The sequence below is a fragment of the Ceratotherium simum genome, chromosome 10 (assembly GCF_057802395.1).
Source record: "Ceratotherium simum simum isolate JZ-2026a chromosome 10, ASM5780239v1, whole genome shotgun sequence".
Classification (NCBI taxonomy): Eukaryota; Metazoa; Chordata; class Mammalia; order Perissodactyla; family Rhinocerotidae; genus Ceratotherium; species Ceratotherium simum.
Genome location: NC_141909.1, coordinates 15,802,236 through 15,824,643, shown reverse-complemented (window position 1 = coordinate 15,824,643; position 22,408 = coordinate 15,802,236). Strand labels below are relative to the sequence as shown.

At 39.6% G+C, this 22,408-nt stretch overlaps 1 protein-coding gene across 7 annotated transcripts in view; it reads right to left on the bottom strand.

Annotated features, from left to right (window-relative positions):
* DZIP1 (DAZ interacting zinc finger protein 1) overlaps positions 1-22,408 on the bottom strand; it is a 58,877-nt gene that overhangs the window by 1,750 nt on the left and 34,719 nt on the right. For 5 of the 7 annotated variants that reach the window (XM_087435914.1, XM_087435916.1, XM_014781822.2 and 2 more), the window contains 9 exons: positions 20,509-20,565; positions 14,900-14,959; positions 9,821-9,963; positions 6,404-6,566; positions 5,984-6,113; positions 5,338-5,388; positions 3,761-3,954; positions 2,393-2,523; positions 992-1,166 (listed from right to left, as the gene is read on the bottom strand). In XM_087435914.1, the coding sequence (XP_087292040.1) occupies positions 992-1,166; positions 2,393-2,523; positions 3,761-3,954; positions 5,338-5,388; positions 5,984-6,113; positions 6,404-6,566; positions 9,821-9,963; positions 14,900-14,959; positions 20,509-20,565 (1,104 nt within the window). The remainder of the gene's footprint in view (positions 1-991; positions 1,167-2,392; positions 2,524-3,760; positions 3,955-5,337; positions 5,389-5,983; positions 6,114-6,403; positions 6,567-9,820; positions 9,964-14,899; positions 14,960-20,508; positions 20,566-22,408) is intronic. The other 2 variants (XM_014781824.2, XM_014781825.2) reach the window with 2 other exon arrangements.

Genomic DNA, 22,408 nt, shown 5'->3' with positions numbered 1-22,408 from the left:
TAAATATTCTGATTTGACAACGTGTGAGTAAAGGCACAGCTCACACTTTGGTGGAGAGAAAAGGTGAAGGGCAGAGGCAGCCAGGGGTGGCGAGAGAGACTGCTGAAAATGCAAAAAGCAAATGGAGAGTTGACATATATTGATTTAAAATTACAAATAGGGGTACAAAAATACTGAAGAGAGGGCATGAGAGGTGGAGTGAGTAGAGAAAAGGAGCCAAATCCTCATCTGTCTTAGCAGGATGTCAATGGTTAATGTTTCAAGTTGATGAGTCTAGAAATAGAGGTCTCAGCCCTTTACTCAGAGACGCAGGTACCCATCAGAGGCTCTAACTCAGAATCAATGGGAGGCACTGCTGGTGGAAAGAGGTGGCATCAAGGGGCCCTTCTGCAAGACTTGACTTCCACCATGTGCAAGAATTACTTTGATAAAAAATATAAATTACATTTTCTAATTTTAAAAATGAAATGTATTGAGAGTTAAGTTACTGCACATATCTGGACTCTAGGGCTTATCTAGGAACAATTTCAACTAATGGTTTCATTTGCCATTCATCCCACAGCTACCATGCTACAAGAGAAATCTTCTTTCAAAGAAAATAAAGAAAAATATTTAATATTTAATATGTAAACAGATTAATATGGAAAGACTGCCTGAAAAATGGCCTCATTCAGGTGTATGAGTAGAAATTTTAATTTCTAGGGGGCACCTGCATGAAGAGAATATCTGTATGGGCATTTTCAAAAATAATGTAAAAAAATTTAAAGACTAAGGATTAAATAAAAATAATTAGTAAATATATACAAATCAGTAAGTTGTACACATTCAGTCCTTATTCAAGTAACATCAAGAAAGCATCAAGATCTTTGTTATGCCAACAGAGTGTTTTTGTCTGGTGACATATTAACATAGTTTAATGAAATATTTATGAAGCTGAAATACAAATAATTGGAAAATGGACTGAGTTGTACTGGACACTAGAATATCGAACCTTCTCCCTTTGGCCCTTTGGGATTAGGTGCCCCCCAGGCACTTGGCACTTGAGTACAATTTGATTCATTCTTCACAGGTGGATGTTCTTTCTGTTCTTTCCCAGTCTTCTTCCCTAAAGATTTTTCTTCCTCTAAGGATGATATGTCCCAGTCGTCATCATCCACATCTGCGCACTAAAAGAAACACATGGAGAATAATGAATATTTCTTAAAGAAATGGCACATTAGAGCCCCTCAATCGTTTTGTGGGCTAGACTGAGCCGCTGACACTGAAAGATGAGAAAAGTTGGGAACCTCACAGGATCCCCCATCTGGTCATTTCTGGAGAGCAATGAAACGGGATTGGAAATCTATGCTTTGAAAGCAGAGGGAACCACCTCTTTTCTGCTTCTTGCTTGGAAATGTACGTTTCCTACTGTACCAATCATGAATTTAGAAAATTCCAGAATTTTCTAGACGTTGTAGAAGTCAAGTCAGGGTGCTCCCCAAGAAGGAGCTAGGCTGGCTCTGGGGCTTTTACCTCTGTGATAACATGACATTTAACTGTAGGAGACATCACACGAAGGCCCGCAGAAACGGCCCGTGACCAAAAGGAGCACACATTTCTACCGCGTCCTTTCTAAGGAAGACACATTAGCTCTCCCTTGAATGAAACGACTTTTTGTCACTTTTGGCCTGTGTAACACAAACAGCACTAATAAAAGTAGTTTTATTATGTTCTGAATTCCATAGATGAACAGAAGAATTAAATCTAATTTAAGTGAAAAATTAAGAGAAGAGTGACTACCACTGGAAGACCCCGTCAATACAGACAAGTTGTGCACAGAAATACTACGGAAGATCTCCATCCGCAGAAACACTGTTGGTGTCCTGGGTGTTGGAACCGCTCAGAATGTGCCTGGGCCTCTCCTCTAATCAGGCAGAGGACCTCGGGCTCTGCCGACAGCTCGGTTCACGTATCTCTGAAGCACTTCTCCACCGACTCTGGCTCCCAAGTGGGGCTAAAACCTGAAAAGCCCCTATTGTACTTCCAGGTCACGCCACGGGAGCAGAAAAGTCCCTGGACTCGGATCTGGAGGCCCCAGATTCTAGCCAGTCACAAGTTTCTGTGTATAAACCATCAATATCCATAAGCATCAAATCGTATACATGACAGGATTCTGAAAACCTGTAAAGCTTGACAAGCATGTGATGTATTATAACCAGTTACTGTTCCAATATCTTTGATTCCCTATGGAATGGAAAGGAACGCAATACTGAAAACAAGATAAGGTAAAAATCTCGACCTCTACTAAATAATTAATTTGTTTTATATTTCACTATGAAAAATACAATTATTAAAATGTATTCATTAAAAGATGAATTTCTCTGTGTATATTAGCAAGTAAAAGTGATTTCACCTTTAGTTCTTCTTTTAATTCTTTTTTGATGAACGCCTCAGCAACATTAATCCCACCAACTGGCTTATTCACATTTCTGTGATTTGAAACCGTCTTTTCAACTTTTTCAGTTAATGTTTTAATGGAAGTTCCTATATGACCAATAGAAAATAGTGAGGTAAAAATTTTTTAAATTATATCTATCTTCAGTTCCAAAATAACCTTATAAGCAACTTTAAAAGAGTCTAAGCTTAGCAAATAATTATGTTTTATTAAAATGAAATCAATTGATGTTTTTGGGGGTTGAAAAAAGTCACATCAAACACTTATAATTCCTTTAAAAAAATCATAATCTTCTAGACTAGAAGCAATAAAATTTTCATTTTAAATCAAAGGATGGTCTTATTCAAGTATGTGGTCAGAAACTTTAATTTCAGTGAGGTAACCTGCATGAAAGGAATAGTCATATGGGTATTTTCAAAAGCAATTATTATTTAATTATTTTTAAATGAATTAATTATATTTTACATAATTATATAAATATATGGTATATACAATATAATTAATTATATCTGACATGTTTAAAATATATAATTCAAAAAATTTCATTACACAGCATTTCTTTTAGAAAAAATGACCCTTCAGTCCACTTCTCTTCAGCAACTTAGCAGCAGTCAGACTTGGACCTTATGTTCCTCTAGAATTGCCTCATCTCCAAAAAGCAGCAGAGTGTATGAGAACAGCCATTCTTAGAGTCACCCAATGTTATGTGTTGAGCTGTGTCCCTTCAAACTCATATGTTGAAGTCCTCACCCCCAATACCTCAGAATGTGACCTTGTTTGGAGATAGGGCCTTTAAAGGGGTAATGAAGTTAAAGTGAGCTCATTAGGGTGACCCTAATCCAATATGACCAGTGTCCTTACAAAAACAGTAAATTTGGACACAGAGACGTGCATGGAGGGAAGTCAATGTGATGAAATGTAGGAAGAAGATGGCTATCTACAAGTCAAGGACAGGCATAGAACAGATCCTTCCCTACCGCCTCCAGAAAGAACCAACCTTGCCACCCTTGAATTTGGTCTCCCAGCCCCGGGAACCATGAGATAATAAGTTTCTTGTGTTGAAGTCACCCAGTGTGTGGTACTTCGTTACAGCAGCCCTAGGAAACTAATACACCTGGGCATCCCCACTCCTTCCTCTCCTGCCACTTGCATATCAATTAGTCGCTAAGCCCTGTCCATTTTCCTCAGGCAGCAGTAGCTTTTGGATTAGCCCTATCCTTTCCTCCAGCACTTTCCCAGCTCAGGCTCCCAGTGCTTGGTGCCCCCAGTTGAGAGCCACTGACCTAAACAAAACTTCCAAAAGGATTTTCAATGATGACAGCTCACCTGTGGGCTTGGGAGAAATATCGGAATCCTCAATGTCACTTCCCTCAGTCCAGTCCGTGTCACTTCTGATGGTGTTCTTTCCAAAGCTACTCTTGTTGTTTTTAGAGGACTGCACAGCAAGTAAGTCTGCGGATATGTATGCCTGGATGAGGTCGTCATCATCCAACTCTTCCTCTGAACTAAAGGGAGGAGTCCTAAACAAATCAAAACCCAAACAGGGGTGCTGTTTTCGTGTTTCAGGATTCACAAAAGATATGCATCTTAAAGTAGTGGGAACTCTCTCAGGTAACTCCCACCATAACAAACAAATGCCTGTGTGGCCACAGGACAAGACGGCGGCGAGGCCCAGGACTTATGCAAAAGGCTGAAGAGTCATTTCAAATCCAGACCTGCCAACCACACGGCATATTCACCAAAAGGGACTGAAGTTATGACATTTCTCCTCTAAATCCAAACTTGTATATTCTTAATATTCTTGGTTTTTATATACCTAAGAAAAATATTTCTCAGTGGGAAAAAAATATTTTCTGCAATAAAACTACTCCACCTTTTAAAATAGTGTCATTACTTATAACTTACCTTTACAGTGCACCTTCCCAAGTGCTGTTACATAGACAATTTCGTTTGTATTATCACATGAATTATCACCTCATTTTAAAGTGAAATAGAAGTCGAGAGCAATCTTCATTCATTTAAAAAATATTCCTTGAGCACTTAAATTCCAGACAATGTTCAGTTATACTAGATCTCATGAAATAGGCTTTTCCCATGAGATTATGTATATGAAAAGTGCTTTTGAAGGGTAAATCATTATTTATATTGCATAATATTGTCTCGACTATAAATATACACAATTCCTCAATGAAGAGATATTTATAGCATCAATATGTCCAGAATAAGTCAATAATGATGAAATTCAATTATGATAAAATTAGTTTTATTCATAATTAATAACAATAATATACCTACAATTTATTGTGTACCCACAAGTGCCAAGCACTGAGGCCAAGCCCTTTTCATATATTCTCATTTAATTTGTAGAACTATCCTGTGCAAAAGGCATCATCATCCCATATTACAGGTAAGAAAACTGAAGCTTAAAACAGGTAAGCAACTGAAATCAGTGGTACACAGTTAATGAGTGACTGGGGTAGGATTCTTAGTATCCTAAGAGAGCCTAAAAGAGATAATGGTCTAGGGCCATTATCAATTCCACAAGGAGCTAGAACACTAAAATATCATCTGACTACACTATCATGGATCCAGCCATTAAAAGTCAACATCATTCATTTAATTTATCTTGCTTATTGAAAATTACTGGACACCGAGGGGGATAATGGAAATGACCCAGGGTGGTCGCACTTCTTAATGGAGGCCACAATGTGATAAGTGCTATTGACTTACGTAATATCTGATAAAGAAACAAAGACACGTCACAAATAACATCACCAAGGAATCACAAATGACATGTAATAATCATGGCTTTAGTTAACCACATGAGCATACTAATTTACAATGAAAGGAATGTTCAGTGAAAAGAATTTTTTAAATTATCTCCTCCCATCCCAAGTACTCACGTAATAGTTGACTTTCTGGGAAAATGATCGTCTATGATATTTTTCTTAACTCTAAAAACAACAGAAAAACACTTCTAAACAGCATGAGTGAATAGTGTAATTTAACATAAATTTCTACAGAATTGGTGAATTTTGCTTTTAACATATATTAAAGAGGGAGAGCAACAACAAGAGTCTCCTGGTACCAACAAGAGATAGGTAGGAATTGCAAGTGTGACTCTGTTGGGTCAAACATTGTTATGGGCTGAATGTTTGGTTTTCTCTAAAAATTCATGTGTTGAAGCCCTAACCCCCAATGTGATGGTATCTGGAGATGGGGCTTTTCAGAGGTAATTAGTTTAGATGAGGTTGGGGGGTGGGGGGGATGAGGAGATTAGTGTCCTTATAAGAAGAGGAAGAGAGTCCAGAGCTCTCTCTCTCCCTGCCAAGTGAGGACACAGCGAGAAGGTGGCTGTTTGCAAGCCCAGGAAGAGAACCCTCACCAGACCTGACTACACCGCCACCCTGATCTCGGATTTCCAGCCTCCAGAAGTGTGAGAAGTAAATCTCTGTTGTTTAAGCCACCCAGTCTATGGTATTTTGTTATGGCAGCCTGAGCTGACTAAGATGAACATTAATAAAAAATTTTAGGGTTGAAAATACTCACTTTGGAACAGATGTCCTATCACTAAAAACAGGTCTTTGTCTAATCAATTGTCTGCTTCTGGGAGGAACTTGTACCGCCTTGGGTATTTCTCCAGTTGAAAGGGTCTCCGCTTGAGAAGCACCGTACTTATCTGGAATAGTAGCGTCATTCATAAGTCTCCATTGCATGAAAAACAGAAGAAAATACTACCATACTGTCTACACTGGCATTGAAATGAGCAAGCCCCTCTCCAGGGTCAAGTCCATACTAGAGAGGTTTTTCAATGTAAAAACGAAATCCAAGACCCAACATTTAACAGTTCAAACTGTAACAGAGTCGCCAATTAAGTGCCAAAGTTTGTGAATCATTTAAAGTTATGAAAAGGTTGTTTGATTTTGCTCCCATCTGCAGAAATGAGATGGCAGTCGGTAACAGGCTTACCTGAAGACAGTAATGTTCTCTCCTCAATTTTACAGCTGACCTGATGTTCAATGAATTCTCGAATTTGCTGAATGTTAGGTATTTGTCTTTCTCGCTCATGTCTTGCTGATTCCACGGTTCTTAGCACTCTATTCAAGTGATCACTTGGAATACCGCGTACATCCTGAAGGAATAAAATATTAATCAATTATCCTGGGATGTTTTTCATTTCATGGACTTTTGTCAGCATTAACGGTGCCAACCGTTTATCATTACTGCTGCGTGTAAGGTGGGGGACCCCCCCCAACATATAACACTGTCCTGACCCTAAAAGGAGCTCACAGTGCAATGAGACACATAAGGAATATGTATGATTGTATATGACTGGTCAGTAGTACAAGGCCGTGAGTGCCAGGACCAAGTGCACAGAAGGCACGTGTATGACTGTTTGTGACTGACTGACCAATAATGCAAGGTGTGTGATAAGAGCTGAATGAGTCCCCAAGGGCTAGAGAAGTTCCATGGAGAGAGGCTACTGGAGGCTTAAGGGAGAGGCTGGACTGTGCCCTGAAGGATGGGTGGAGTCAAACAAGTAGAAACACAGGAGTATTCCACATGGGTAGGGATGGGTGAGGGCACCTTGTGGGAAAGGCAGAATCAGTTGGGGCAGAAACAGTCCAGTGGTTAATGCTACAAAGGAGAAAAGAGACTGAAGAAAAGGAGACTGAAGGCCGAAATGAAAAGCTTTAAGGTTATTTTACAGGTAAGAGAAAGTCATCAGAAGTTTCAATTATGAAAATAGCATAATTAAAGAGTAATATGAGAAAATTCATCTGGATTTGATGGGAATTTAGACAAAAGAAAACTAGTAAAAGGGCTATTTATTCATTTATTCAATAGCAGTGTCACACACACTTCCTCCACCCTTCCCTCAGTGTTCCCTGTCCCAGGACGTGGCTTCACCACCCACCCAGTTGTCCAGGACAGAAATCTCCGTCATCAGATCAAGTACCACCTACAAGAAGAAGTTTTCTCTGACCTCAGTTATTCAATCCCCTTTACTCTTCATTTCACATCCTACAAGCTATCATCATGGATCTACCATCTGTCTGTGTGAGCAGTTACTCAATGCCTGTCTTCCTACACTCTGTAGCTGGATAGAAAAACCTAATTCTGTACAAATGTCAGTCCTTCCTAATTAATATACAAAATTCAAGGCCATTCCAATCAGAATCCCCATAGGGGTTATTCTGGGACTGCAGAAGCTGTTTCTAAAGCTCATTGGAAAACAAAATATGGAAGAATGGCCAAGAAATTTTTGAAATAAGAAGACTAATGAAGAAGACATGGCCTATAGCAGATATTAAAATACAGGACAAAGCTACTGCAATTAAATCAGTGTGGTGTTGATAAAGCGATACAATTGAAAAGGTAAAGCAGGATAAAACAGTTGAAAGTCCAAAAACAAATCCGAATGTATATAGGAATTTCCCATATGATAAAAGTGCCATTTCAAATAAATGGGGAAAGGATGGATTATTCAACAAACGATATTGGGATAACTGATTCAATTGGAAATAAGGTTAGATCTCCAACTCATCGTTTCTAAAGTTAATTGTTAAAGCCCCCCCCCCAAAAAAAACCTATCTGTGCATTAGGAAAAAACATAGAATGTTTTTATAATCCTAGGATAAAAGGAAATGCCCCAAATACAATATACAACCTGAAAACCATATTCAAACAACCAACATGAAAACTACAGTTTCAAGAAATAATTCATGGGGGCTGGCCCGGTGGCACAGCAGTTAAGTGCGCACGCTCTGTTTCAGCAGTCCAGGGTTTGCAGCTTCGGATCCCGGGCGCGCACTGACACACCGCTTGTCAAACTATGCTGTGGCGGCGTCCCATAGAAAGTAGAGGAAGGTGGGCATGGATGTTAGCCCAGGGCCAATCTTCCTCAGCAAAAAAAGAGGAGGATTGGCATCTGATGTTACCTCAGGGCTGATCTTCCTCACAAAAAAAAAAAAAAGAAAGAAATAATTCATGTAGGAACTACTGACATTCCATAAATATGTTTATTTCCACTGCCCTAACGGTGGTCAAACCCAACTAAGAAAAGTCTATGTACCAACAAGACTAAAAGTCGGTGAAAGATGTAGAGCAACTGGAACTCACACACACTGACAGGGATAGTGTAAATTAGTACAAACACTTTGGAAAACAATCTGGCTATACCCATTACAACTAAACATGTATAGTCTCAGACTCAGCAACTTCATTCCTAGATATATACCCAAGAGAAAGGAATGCCTATGCCCACCAAAAGACATGTACAAAAATGTAATAGCCAAAGAGAGCTGGAAATCCAAATGTCTAGCAACAGGAGAATGGAGAAAATGTAGTATACTCAGACAATAGAATTCTACACCACAAACTACTGCTAAACAAAACAATAGGTATGAATCTTACAGACAAAATCATAAGCAAAATAAATCAGATACAAAATACTACATGATGTATGATTCTGTTCATATGAGGTTCAGGAATAAGCAAAACTAAGTCAGAATAGCTTTTAACTCTGGTTGGGGAGTAGGGGCTGATATTGACTAAGGAAAGGCAAAAGAGAGTCTTCTAGGGTCCTGGAGATAATCAATCTCTTGATCTGGTTGGTAGTTACAGATCATACACACACACACGTACATACAAATCCATGTATACACAAACACACTACACACATACATACACATAAACATACACATGCATGTACAAAATGCACAGATGTACATGTGCATGCACCTGTGCACACATGCATGCATATATATGCACATACTTTTTATACCCATATATATATACATGCACACATGCATATGCAGACACAAACACATAGGTATATAAATTCAAGTTATTCACTTAAGATTTGTTTATTTTATGTATGTCAATAAAAAATATAAAAAGCAAAGAGTATATACAACATGATGTACTGGAATTATTCAATCTGGCAACAACATGAAATGCAATTCGTTCATCCATTCATTTAACAAGTATTGCTTAAGTGTGATTTTGTAATCGGCAATAATTTGGAGTTCCTATCAGAACGTAAGCAGCAATGCAACTGCCTAGATACAAACCCTGCTCCTTCATTACTAGCCATGTGACCTGAAGCAAGTTACTTAACCCCTCTGTAAAATAGAGCTAATATTGTCCGTTACCACAGAGATTTGTTTCTATGTTTAAATGAGTTAATATTTGCAAAGCTCTTAGAAAGGGGTTAGGTACACAGTGAATGCCTTCTAAGTGCTGGATAAATCATGTCGCATTAGCTTCTGGTCTGCAAATGTGGACAAAACTGACATGCCTTCTTCTCTTCTCTGATCTTTTCTTATTTAGAAAACAAAATAAAACAGAACCAGCAAATATTCCCAAAATGAATGAACTTACTGCATTAATCCCCAAGGTTTCCAGTTTCTCCACCAAACTCTGCTCCAAGACTGTTCTTACTTCCTTAGTGAGGGAGGGGTTATTCTTCAAAGCTTTCCTTAAATGTATCTTGTTGTTGTTTAATTTCTGTTCATTTTCCCTTCCTGAAATACAGTTTCAAAAATGTGTTAAAAAAATTAAAGAAATACATTAAATCTCTAAGCAGAAAATGGGAAAACACAATTTTTAAAAAGCAAGCAAGCATTTGTAATATTTTTAAGTTTTTGGATATTTTAGTCATTCAGCACAATATATAATGTTTAAGTATCATAACTCTGAAAGCTATCTTAAGTCTACTTCAAAACTTCAGTGTCTTTAAAGATTTTTTCTTGACCACTTAACTGAATTATAGCTAGACAAATAATGTAAGAAAAATATCTCTACAGAGGCACACAGTGGAAAAAACAAATTATTTAGCAGTTCAATGTTTTATCCTAAAATTATTTTACTACTTCTTGAAGAATTCATCTCTCTTAAATTCACTTATAATTTAGGTATCATGGAATGAAGAAAAAGTCCTATTTATTTTATTTTATTTTATTTATTTATTTATTTATTTTTTGTGAGGAAGATCAGCCCTGAGCTAACATCCACGCCAATCCTCCTCTTTTTGCTGAGGAAGACCGGCTCTGAGCTACATCTATTGCCAATTCTCCTCCTTTTTTTCCCCAAAGCCCCAGTAGATACTCGTATGTCATAGTTGCACATCCTTCTAGTTGCTGTATGTGGGACACCACCTCAGCGTAGCCGGAGAAGCAGTGCGTCGGTGCACGTCCGGGATCCGAACCCAGGCCGCCAGCAGCGGAGCCAGCGCACTTAACCGCTAAGCAATGGGGCGGCCCCCCCTATTTATTTTAAATAATTAACTTTTTATATAATAAATTTAGCAGAAGTTAAGTTCATATGAAATTTCAAAATGTGAAAATTATTATCCCTCTCAAAATATGTACCAAAATGAAAGAGAAATTAACAAACGTCTTAGGAAAAGTATATATTTTTTAAAACAACCTATAATTAAAAACAAAGAAAAAACAACAGGCCAGATGCTCCTAACTTTTCCTTCCCTATTCCTCTTTTATTCCCCAACTAAAAAATGTCCAGTTCAAGAGAGTTGGGGGAAGGGGGCGTAATCACATAACCTTGAAGAACTGAGTCCTTACGTCAAAGGAAATTGAGGGCTTGATGAAAGAGATCCAATGCCGGGCAGTTCAGACCCTTGGTGAATGTCCAAGGGCAGATTTGGAGGAAGGCAATGACAGTACTATCATTTTGGAGTCTATTCTCTGAACAGAAGCCTTCCACTCAACAAGGGTGGCACCAAATGCCATCGCCTAAGTCTGGGGCTGCAGGCGGGCTCCCACAGATATTCCAATCTTCCACGGCCTCATCCACCTCAGCAGATGGGATTTCTAGGTACCCAAGGACCTCAGATTTGCAGAAGATCTTGAACAAAATGCCTTTTGGTTAAGATGTGTTCTAAACGCTAGTTTAATTCCAGGAGTAAAGAATATTTCTGTTAATTAATAAATGGTTTTGCTGAAAGCAAAATTAGTCATATTACTATTTGACATTAAATAGGAGGAAAAATCCTGCATGTTGATGCTTTTCTATACTCTGTTACTGCAGCTTGCTAAATTGAAATTATGAAATTTTATATGATTATATATGAATAAAAGTTGAAAGTAATGTTAAATTTTATATTCTCAGCATTCATGCTGCTGTTTTCCCACCAGTATTTTCCAGTTTTCTGAAACTACCTAAAAAAAGCACTTCTGTCCTAGGAACTGACAATCCATCAAAATCTACAGGGCTTAGCTGCAGCCATGCCTGTGTTGTTGGCTTTGGCTACTAGTTGGCCATCAAGTCTGCAACTATCTAGGGCTAAAAATAAAAAGAGGTACCAAGAGAGAGCCCGGAAGTCATGGTGCTACCATCGAAATAGACATACCTTGTGCCCCAATTTTGCAAAGATAATTTTTTGGCCAGTATCTGGGATATAAAAGGAACTACACAGAAGCATAGTGTGAAGAGACGCTCCGGGCCCTGTCCGCTCCGGGACGTGGGGCCACATGAAGCAGTCAAGTGGTGCCGAGAATGGCTTGGCCACAGTTAGAAGAGCTGTAAGGTCTCTGATAGCAATCACTGAATTCATTTGTTGGTTGGTCCAGGTTCACCCTCAATGCTGATGACAAGTTCATTTTGATGACTGAGTTTCCCCAAATGAGTGCAAATTGAACATTTCCCTCTGTCCTCAAATCCACTTTTTATGTTGGTGCTTGCTTTGGAAAGCCATTTATAAATAATTAGACACACTTGGTAGGAAGGACTCTTACAAGGCTGGTAGGAAGGACTCTTACAAGGCTGGGGCTGGCCAACGGAAACAAGAGAAAGAATACAGAGTGGACAGGAAAAAAAATAAAGTTTTTATGTGAAGGTGGAATTAATCACTTGAAAGCCAACCACAGCTGAAGAATTTAGTTAAAGCATAAATATGCTCACCAAGATCAACAAAACTTTCTAGAGATCAGCATTTCCCCTAATTAAAAATTTTAAAGCACACCCAAACAGATCGCCAAAGCACCACAGCCCACACGTGATCAGTTATATTAGACATACACACCATGTATGGCAAGCAAATAATTGTAGCACAAAGCAAACAGCAAAAACCAAACAATTTGTGAGTTGGAAGAAACTTTACCATCTAGTAACCAATCTCATTTTTCACACAAGGACACTAAAACCAGAGAGGTAAACAGACTTCCCCAAAGGCCACCCAGCTAGTCCTGGACCACCTTGCCTTTCTCCATCACTTTGTTCTTTGCATTAAACTATGGAAAAGAAGAAAACCTGGACTTTGGTTCCAGCCCTGTCACTAATTAAACTCAACCACCTGGAGCAAGCTTCTGTGTTTCAAGTTTCTGAAAAGTAAAATGGCCTCTAAGAAGTCTCCTGGCCCTCACATTCTAACATCCTATAGAACAGCAAGATCAAGTATGCCTCTACACAACCATCAAAAGGTAAGGATGTAGAAATAGTCACGTATGAGTTACTTCTTGGTAACAGCCACAGTGTTCTGCAAAACACTGCCAAAATTTAGTTGTACAGACATTATCTGCAAAATGTTAGCATAAGCTGAGGAATTTATTGATGGCAATTAATCTGCTGCTAGCATGCTGGCTCCATGGAGGCACTAGAAGGATGCGGTCACTGGTTTCTGTAACAGTGCACTTGGACTCGGGCATTTTCGGTTGTCCTCAGCACTATGCTATCTCCCACTAGAGCTGCGTCTAAGATTATTTTCTTTCCCAGTCTAGTGCCCCAAATGTGGCAACAACCAATGATGGTGTTTTCTGTCAACGACCCCAAACTCACACTTTACATTGTCTGGGTAGAAGAACTCTAAAACACAGGCAGAATATGCAGTGGGACTTGGAACCAGGAACCAAAATGGTGATGGTGGACAAATCAGGATTCCTCTTGGAACCTAGCTGACTCTCTCTCTCTTTTTTTTTGCTGAGGAAGATTCACCCTGAGCTAACATTTGTTGCCAATCTTCCTCTACTTTGTATGTGAGCTGCCACCACAGTACGGCCACTGAGGAGTGGTATATTGTCCATGTCCGGGAACCGAACACGGGACCACTGAAGCAGAGTGTGCCGACCTGAACCACTAGGCCACCGGGGCTGGCCCGGATTCATTTTTTAAACGAGTGTGAACTATATGACCTGAGGCTCCAGTTTCAAAATTCTGGACCCTTTCTAATGAACCTCCTGACACATTTCATAGATTCTTCAGACAATAAGATATTTTGTATTCGAGACATCAGTAAATGATATGTAGCAGAGAGAAAGCATGTTACTTGAAAGTAAAACGAAAATACACATCATGTAGATATTATGGATATGCCTGATATAGTCACTTTTCAATCTGTAGCCTTGTTAAAAAAAAAATTAGAGGGGCCGGCCCTGTGGCTTAGCGGTTAAGTGCGCGCGCTCTGCTGCTGGCGGACCGGGTTCGGATCCCGGGCGCGCACTGATGCACCGCTTCTCCAGCCATGCTGAGGCCGCGTCCCACATACAGCAGCTAGAAGGATGTGCAACTGTGACATGCAACTATCTACTGGGGCTTTGGGGGAAAAAATAAATAAATAAAATTATTAAAAAAAAAAATTAGAAAAAAGTCTAGAGAACACAGAAGAAGTTATAACAAATATTAAGAATTTACATATTGGAATATATAATTTTACTTCTCTTCCTAATAAAAAAGACAAAACCAGACCCCATATAAATATTAACAATTTGCTTTCTCCTAAAGAATGGATATATGGTAAAGCATTATTATTACTAAGGAGAAAATTATGATAAATAAACCAATTCGAATATAATTGTTTTAGGATCTGCAAGTCTAGCATTAGAAAATATTCTTAACAATGTAAAAATATTTTCATAAACTTCCAAAATTAACTGATAGAAAATAATTTTTTAAACTGCTAAATAAAATGAGTAAGCAGTAATAATTTTAATTATCTTCCCAAAACTATAACAGCTCCCAAGTTCCATCATAAAGATATTATTCTACAAATAAATATTCCACATTCAGAGCTTAAATATTATGCTTTCCTTGCTATCAACAATAATTTTCGAAATGGGCACTTCACCCATTCATTTCACAGATTCAAGGTGTGAGAAATAGCAACTGTGATACAAATATTTTTGTATCATCCGGCACAACAGACATGTGTCAACTTGTCTTCTGATCAGAAAATATCTGCATTGACATAAAGACTTAAATTTTTTCAAGTTCCTGGACACAGGAAATTTCTTATTCAAATGCTATAAGAATACAGTAAAAGCAGGGGAAAATATAGCATATTAGGGGAATAAGATGGCAGAATACTACATATAGACTGAAAATGTAATCCAAACCTAAACCTCCCTAATTTTGATACAGTATGATAAAAATCATTGGATTGGATTTTCAAGGTTTTAGCATCTAAATATACTCTCTGCAGGTACAAACCCTGATCAAGCCCTTTGTTACCTTTTTCTTCCTCTGAAAGTTCTTCTATTGGTTCCAGTATGTGCGATGAGAATGCCTGTTCTATTAATGAAGAAAAAAGAAGAATAGTACAAACAGGACAACAGCAAAGTAAAATTAGTTTCCTTGCAAATAATTTTGAAAGATATAGTTCCACAGTATTTTAATCATGCCTAAGATAGCAAGAATTTACCAGGGAAAAAATATTGAGGCAGTCAGTTAAAGCTGGTCACTTTTTCATGGTATCTTTGCTTTTTATGTATTTTCCACTAATTCCACTCTCAGGAAATTATATTTTTAAATAATTAAAGTTTCTCACTCATCAACCTAGTGCCTGATACGATTCTTCCCCCCACCCTTTTTCTACCCCAAAGCCCCAGTAGATAGTTGTACGTCATAGTTGCACATCCTTGTAGCTGCTATATGTGGGACGCGGCCTCAGCATGGCCCGACAAGCAGTGCATCAGTGTGCGCCCAGGATCCAAACCTGGGCCGCCAGCAGCGGAGCGCGGGCACTTAACCGATAAGCCACGGGGCCGGCCCCTGATACGATTCTTTTAAGGCACAAGGACACAACTGCAAAAGATCTTCACTTCTCCCTAAAAATACTTACCTTATAAAATATTTTGATCAGGTGGCTAAATAGAAAATTACTGAAAATATTTCAATTCCCCAAAATAAAAACATAAAAAGTTCCCAGGGCCCTGGGATTCCTACTTCTCATTAGGCCCAGGGTCTTCAGGGGGTGGGGCCAGGATGGCGAGAGAGCAGACAGGTGGCCCTAGAGTCAGCCGCAGGACTAAGAGCCATTCTTATACACCTCCATGTCCCTAAACCGAGATTCAAGACCTAGTTCTGCTCCCAGAGAGCCACCAGGGCAAGGCTGTGGAAAGATGACAGAGGAAGATGAGCTTTTCCCAGTCCCACTCCAGAACAGCGGCCAGGGGAGATGAGGCCTCTGGATGACTTCCCAGGCACACGTTACTATGCAGGCACAAGGAAACCCACAGGCAGCATGGATAAAGCCAAACCCCACCCCATCAACAGAGGGCAAGTTCCTTCGTGGGAAAGGTCAGGTTTTGGCTAAAGCTCTAACCATGGCAGTCAGGCATTAGACATGGAATGAAATGCAACCAGAAGTCTGGTTTAGGAGGTGCCTGGTTCATTTATCTTCATCTTGGAGACTGACATAGGGCGCCTCCTCAGAGAGCTCTCCAACTGTACCCACAAGGCAGGGGTCATTTCATTCTACCACCAGAACCCAGAGTGGGCCATTGGTGAGGGTCATAACGGCCAACAACTCCTCCACCAGGCTGCCAGGCATAGATCTAAGTGCTTTGCACATTTTGTCTCAGATTCAATACCTCCTACTTTGAAGGTCTGGCTTTCAATTTATAAAAAGGTATTTCTGGTACTCTATTTTTAGGCATATACAAATACACACACACATATATGTATATATAGATAAATATATATATTATATTTGAGTATATAAATAGGCTTTTATAGCTTGTTCAGCAACCTACTCAACATACCTAACACTGACTGTATGGGAGCAATGCATTTTAAACTACTTTCAAACAGACTTTTGGAACACAGCCTATTAGTAAATAGGAATCCACTTTCATTTTGAAACATGAACATGGCCCCGCAAAGGAGCATTTAATTCCATCCACGTACCACAACTGCTGAATACCAAAAATGTGCTTTCAAATTTGTTATTCAGCATCAAGATTTTAAAGTTATACAAATAAAGAAAAAAAAATTTGTAACTGTGTGGTGATGGATGTTAACTAGACAATTGTGGTGATCATTTCGCAATATATACAAATATCGAATCACCATGTTGTACACCTAAAACTAATATAATGTTATATGTCAATTATATTTCAATAAAAAATTCAAACAATAAAGTTATACAAATAAACTATTTTACTAGTTTGAACTGCTAAAAATAGAGACTTTAGGAGGATAGCTAATTTCAGTCTTTTAAAAGTCACATGGTTTATATTTTATTGTACTTCATGAAAATGACAAAAATAAAGTTATGAGGAAAAGTTCTCTAAAATCTCACAAAATCATCCTGTGCATATTTGTCATTATATTACAGGATTCTCCCATGACTTATTTCTCTTGAGTCAGGACAAACTCAAAATTCTGACGTTTCCTGCTGTGGTGCAGAGGGCAGGGTTCTGGGGCAGGAGCAGATCCCTGAACCCGGGCTCCTACAGTAAAAGCTGAGGAAGTGAGGTCAACTAGACTCCAGCTCCCCAAACAAGCAGGCTGATGTCCCAAGTGAGAGGGGAAGGGCCTGCCATTCTTATGCTTTATAAGTCACAGGTCCAGCCTCCTACTGTCCTAGTTCCTGTTCTGGGCTCAGATCTCAGGGTGAGAGCTAAAACACTCAGAGACTTGAGTTTCCCCTGTGAACTTGCTAGAGGCTTCCAAAAAAATCCTTTTTTATTTATTTATTTATTTTTGTGAGGAAGATCAGCCCTGAGCTAACATCCGTGCTAATCCTCCTCTTTTTGCTGAAGACCAGCTCTGAGCTAACATCTATTGCCAATCCTCCTCCTTTTTTTTTTCCCCAAAGCCCCAGTAGATAGTTGTATGTCATAGTTGCACATCCTGCTAGTTGCTGTATGTGGGACGCGGCCTCAGCATGGCCGGAGAAGTAGTGTGTCGGTGCGCGCCCGGGATCCGAACCCAGGCCGCCAGTAGCGGAGTGCGCGCACTTAACCGCTAAGCCACGGGGCCGGCCCTCAGAAAAATCCTTATGTCAGTCTCCTACCATTACCTCCAGAAGACTAGTTCCCAGATCTCTACCCAGCCCTTTCTTCCACTGGCTGACTTGTTGGACTTCATCATGCCTATCCTAGAAACTAACCCTTAGCCAGTGCTTGCTCAGTGGCTCCTGCTCCAAAGGCCCTGCCTCATTTGAGCCTTACCACAGCCCACTGTGGTAGCCATTACTATTTTCCCCATTTGGCAGGCAAGGAAACTTAACGTTTCATGAGTCAACTGTAAATTCAGACTGTCTGCTTCCAAAGTCCAGGCTCTTGGCCACAAAGCCACGATGCCCCCCCTAGTGGCACTCGCTGGGTTTGTCTCCCAGACTTCTCTAAATGGCACCGCCATCCACCCAGTATCTGAGCTGATCGTGTTCTGACCCTTCTCTTGCCCTCACACCTAATCACTTGCACATCCTTTCCACCAATTCCACTGAACGGCTGTTGTGTCCCCTTCCTCTTTCCTAGGTAAGGAATCTCACACAGACTATCACTAACATCCCCACTGGTCTCCCCAGCTCTGATTCTTTGAACACACTCTGGTCAGGCTAAGCTTCTCGAAGCCCAGCTCTCCAATCCTGCCAAGCCCAGGCTCAAGAACACTCAGCAGCTACACACTGCTACAAGAATGGCCCGGAATAGATATAGGCCGGCACTCAATGGTGGCCATAAACAGTCTCAACCAACCTTATTTCTGTCACATCTCTTCTGCATACTCTGTTTTCAGCCAAATAATTCGTCTGCACCATTAATTCATATCTAGTGCTTTCCTGCTACCTTTTGCTTTGTCTCAGGTGAAAGGAGCCTACACTCCCTCCCTGGCCCCAGGGCAACCCACATCTAATAACTGATCACCTCAATCCAGGAAAATTCCAAAGTGCCCATCCCAGCTCTAAAGCTCCCAGTCAGATCTGCTGAGGCCTCCCTGTGCAGATGCATTTGGATTCCACATCCCTTCCACCCAATCCTGCCTCTCTTACAGGCATTGCCTGAGAACACTGCCCAATAAACTTCCCACCTGCAAATTTCCGCCCCAGAGTCTGTTTCCTAGGGAACCCAACCTAAGATGGTTAGTAATCATGGCATTTTTCATGGTAAAGAACCTCATCAAGCTTTGAGATGGAACAAAAGGAAAGGTACAGAGGTAATCAAGCTAATTAATTTTATGCAATACATGATAACCGTCCCCTGCCCCCCCCACAGTAGGGCACATTGCCATGGCTGGGGCAGGTCAGTGGGCCCTGGCCAAGCGTCCCCCTTGCTCCTGCTCATTGAGATGCTCCCAAATCAACTTTGATCCCAATCCAAGGGCTGCAGGCCCCATGCCAGGTCTGGCTGGCACTTAAAACTAGCATTTCAATCCCAGCAGATGCCAGCAAGGGGGCTGGCTGATTCATGCAGCCCTGGTCCAATCAGGGCAGGGTCCACATGGAACACAGTGCTTTAGAACTGGCAGATTTACCAGGACCCTTGAATTAACCCCAGATTGCTAAACATATCATATGAGTCCTTTATCAGGCACCAAAAATATAAAAGAAAGAAAATGTGGACCTCGTGTAATGTCATACAGAAGGCTAAGAATAACAAAGTACAAAAAAAAAAAGGAAACTAAAGCACACTGCTGAAGTACAAGAGAAGTGACCAGAGACACCTTATAAAAATCAGCACTAAAAAGGGAGGCAACACAGAGATTTCAGATCTGACATAAATAACATGAACACAGAATAATTGTCAGAAATAATTTTCTTGTATATTCAATATTAAAGCAAATTTACATAGCTCCAACATACATTTTATCTCTGTTACTGGTCCAAAGGAAAAAAATCTGCATGTTCTAAACACTTGTAAATAATAACATCCAATATGTGTAGAATTTATACATTTCATATTGTGAGCATATGCTCAAAGGAATTGATCCACCTGAAATGATCTTAGGAAAAAAATAAGGGGCAATAAATGCTTCATGAGTCAGTCAGTGAGTAAAAAGGATAATTACAAAAGGCCATGATCTATAGACCACAATATTTATGAAGACAAAAAGTCCGAGTCGACTGACCATGGATTTAAGTCTAATTAAAAGGCTAAAAAGAAAACTGGAATGAAGTAATTATTAGATTCCAGAAGCATTTGTAGGCAAGAGAGGAAAATGATGGTCCCCCTCCCATCTTAATTCACTTAATATACAGCAGACCATAGGAAAACAATGGATTAAATAACAACCTACAAAAACTATAAGCACCTTAACAGTATAAAAACAAAATATGGCTACAAAGATTTGCCCTATCAGATCATGCTAATAACAATGATCACCCTGTGGCCTGGTCTGACAACTGAATCCTGGCAGTGATTTCATCCAGTGGTTCCTACTTTTTTCCTTTAGTTTCTATCACATGTCTTTTCTAGATTTTCCCAATCACTGAAACTGTTTGTTTAAAAAAGGTGACTTGCTGCCACATTGAAAGTTATAAAAACAATCACATATGCCCTGTGGCATGTGCTGGATGGCTGATCTAGTACAAAGTCACCCTCTTAGCTAATACCTAGTACTTTCCACCCAAAATCATAAATAATCAAAGAACTATCCAAAGTTAAAATCTCTACTTGTGAGCCCAGCAACATATACATTTTTTACCTAATGACTTTGGTAGGTATGTTTAGTTTACCATAATATTACACATGAAAATTGCAGTTTTAACTGTTGTGCATTTATTCAAATATACTGTGTTATGCATAATTACCCCCACAGAAGCACTTTCAGTTAATAAGTTATCTAACTCAGGATGGAAACTGCACATAAAACGCTGAGACTTTGCTGAAACTTACCATGTGCCATGGTTAGACTTGATTTGGCATCCAAAGTCTGTGGGGCTGGGGCGTTCACTGAAATAGCACAAAAAGAAAAAGCTCAGTGTTCTGTAAGTAAAGCACAAGTATCTGAGCGTGAGGATAAGCAAGTACTCTCAAATTAGTCAAGATATATACACACCATAAGGGACCAATATTTCAAATGACAAAGATATTACCAACCAACGTAAACCAATTTTTTAATAACAGCTTTACTGAAATATATTCACGGTTTTAAAATATACAATTCAGTAGTTTTTATATTCACCGTCTTGTGCAACCATAACTACCAACCAATTTTAGAACATTTTCATCACATATATCCCTTCAACAATACCTGTACCCATTAGCCCCATTCCTCCCTCCCCCCAGCCCCAGGCAACCATTGATCTACTTTCTCTCTCTATGGATTTGCCTATTCTGGATCTTTCATATAAATGGAATTATACAATATGTGGTCCTTCGTAATTGGCTTCTTTTACTCAGCATCATGTTTTCAAGGTTCATCCATATTGTAGCATGTGCAGCATTAAGCATGTACTTTTATGGCCAAATAACACTCCATTGAATGGATAGACCACACTTTATTTATCTATTCATTAGTTGATGGGCATTTGGGTTGTTTCCATTTTTTGGCTATTATAAATAAAACTGCCAGAAATATTCATGTACAATAAACCAATTAAAAAAATACCCCAATCACTGGGCTGGAAGACACTGTGAGAAGGCACTAATTCAGCCATAGGCTGTAGAGTATACCTGATTCAAGTAAGACTAAATGCTCTCTACTTCAAAATATCTTCAGAAAATTAGATTCCACAGCCTCCCTTCCAATATTTGACACTTCTTATCTGAGGTTCATCTCTGGACTATTTATTTGTCTTTTAGTTTCCTGATTCTTTCCCTAGTTTAAAGATAGATCTTTAATTCTAATCCTACTCTAAAAAACACAGGCCACAGCGCTCAGCTACCTCCATAGGCATACATTTTTTGTCTTTAGAATGGCCACTGGTGAAAGCGTTCAACTCCTAACTATGGGTAAATTGCTAACAATTCTGGAAATAATGGCCTTCAAACCCCTTTGCAATTTGCATAATCTAGATCAACGTTTGGCAAACTACAGCCCATGGGACATACTAGCCTACCACCTGTTTCTGTAAATAAAATTTTATTGGAACACAATATTGTTTCAATCATGTGTCAAGTATAAACAATAATAATTTAGTGCCTTTTAACTTTTCCATCTTTCTCTGAAATGTGTTTTTTTTTTAATTTATTTCATAAGATTTAAGTCCACCTTCTACTCTCCCCTCAGCCCTAGTCTTGGCACTTAAAATCCCCTCCCCTCCTTAGCACCTCTCAACCTGTTCAGTTCCACAGGCAACATCAAGAGGCCTCAAGAAGCATCTGAGCAGTTAAAACCATTAGCATTTCCCAGTCAATTGTGCCAAATTCGCAAACATGCTCATCAGTGTCCTTTCATCAGTACACAGTCCTGGGCCCATGTGAAAGGTGTTGTCGCTGGTGCCCAGCCTCAGTCCAGGCCCTCCCCCAGCAGTCGGATCCCTGTTCACACGCACATCCTCTCTTGCCCATGATCACCAGCTCCCTTACTTCCTCCTTCTACAGTTCTCTTCCTCTCCCTTACACTTTCCTGAATGGAAATAAAAATATTTCAAGTATTTAACTATTATTAAGAAAACATCTGTCCATTTCTAAACTGTACAGATTAAGTCTTTTTGGAATACAATTGATTTTGACAGCTCCAGGAGATAGCCAAGCTGAGCTGACCTCAACTGAGTGACTGACAGAACATCAGCTCAAAGCCTGCAGCCCTGAGCATCTCAGAGAGGCCCAATGTGGTGGCCACCACGACACA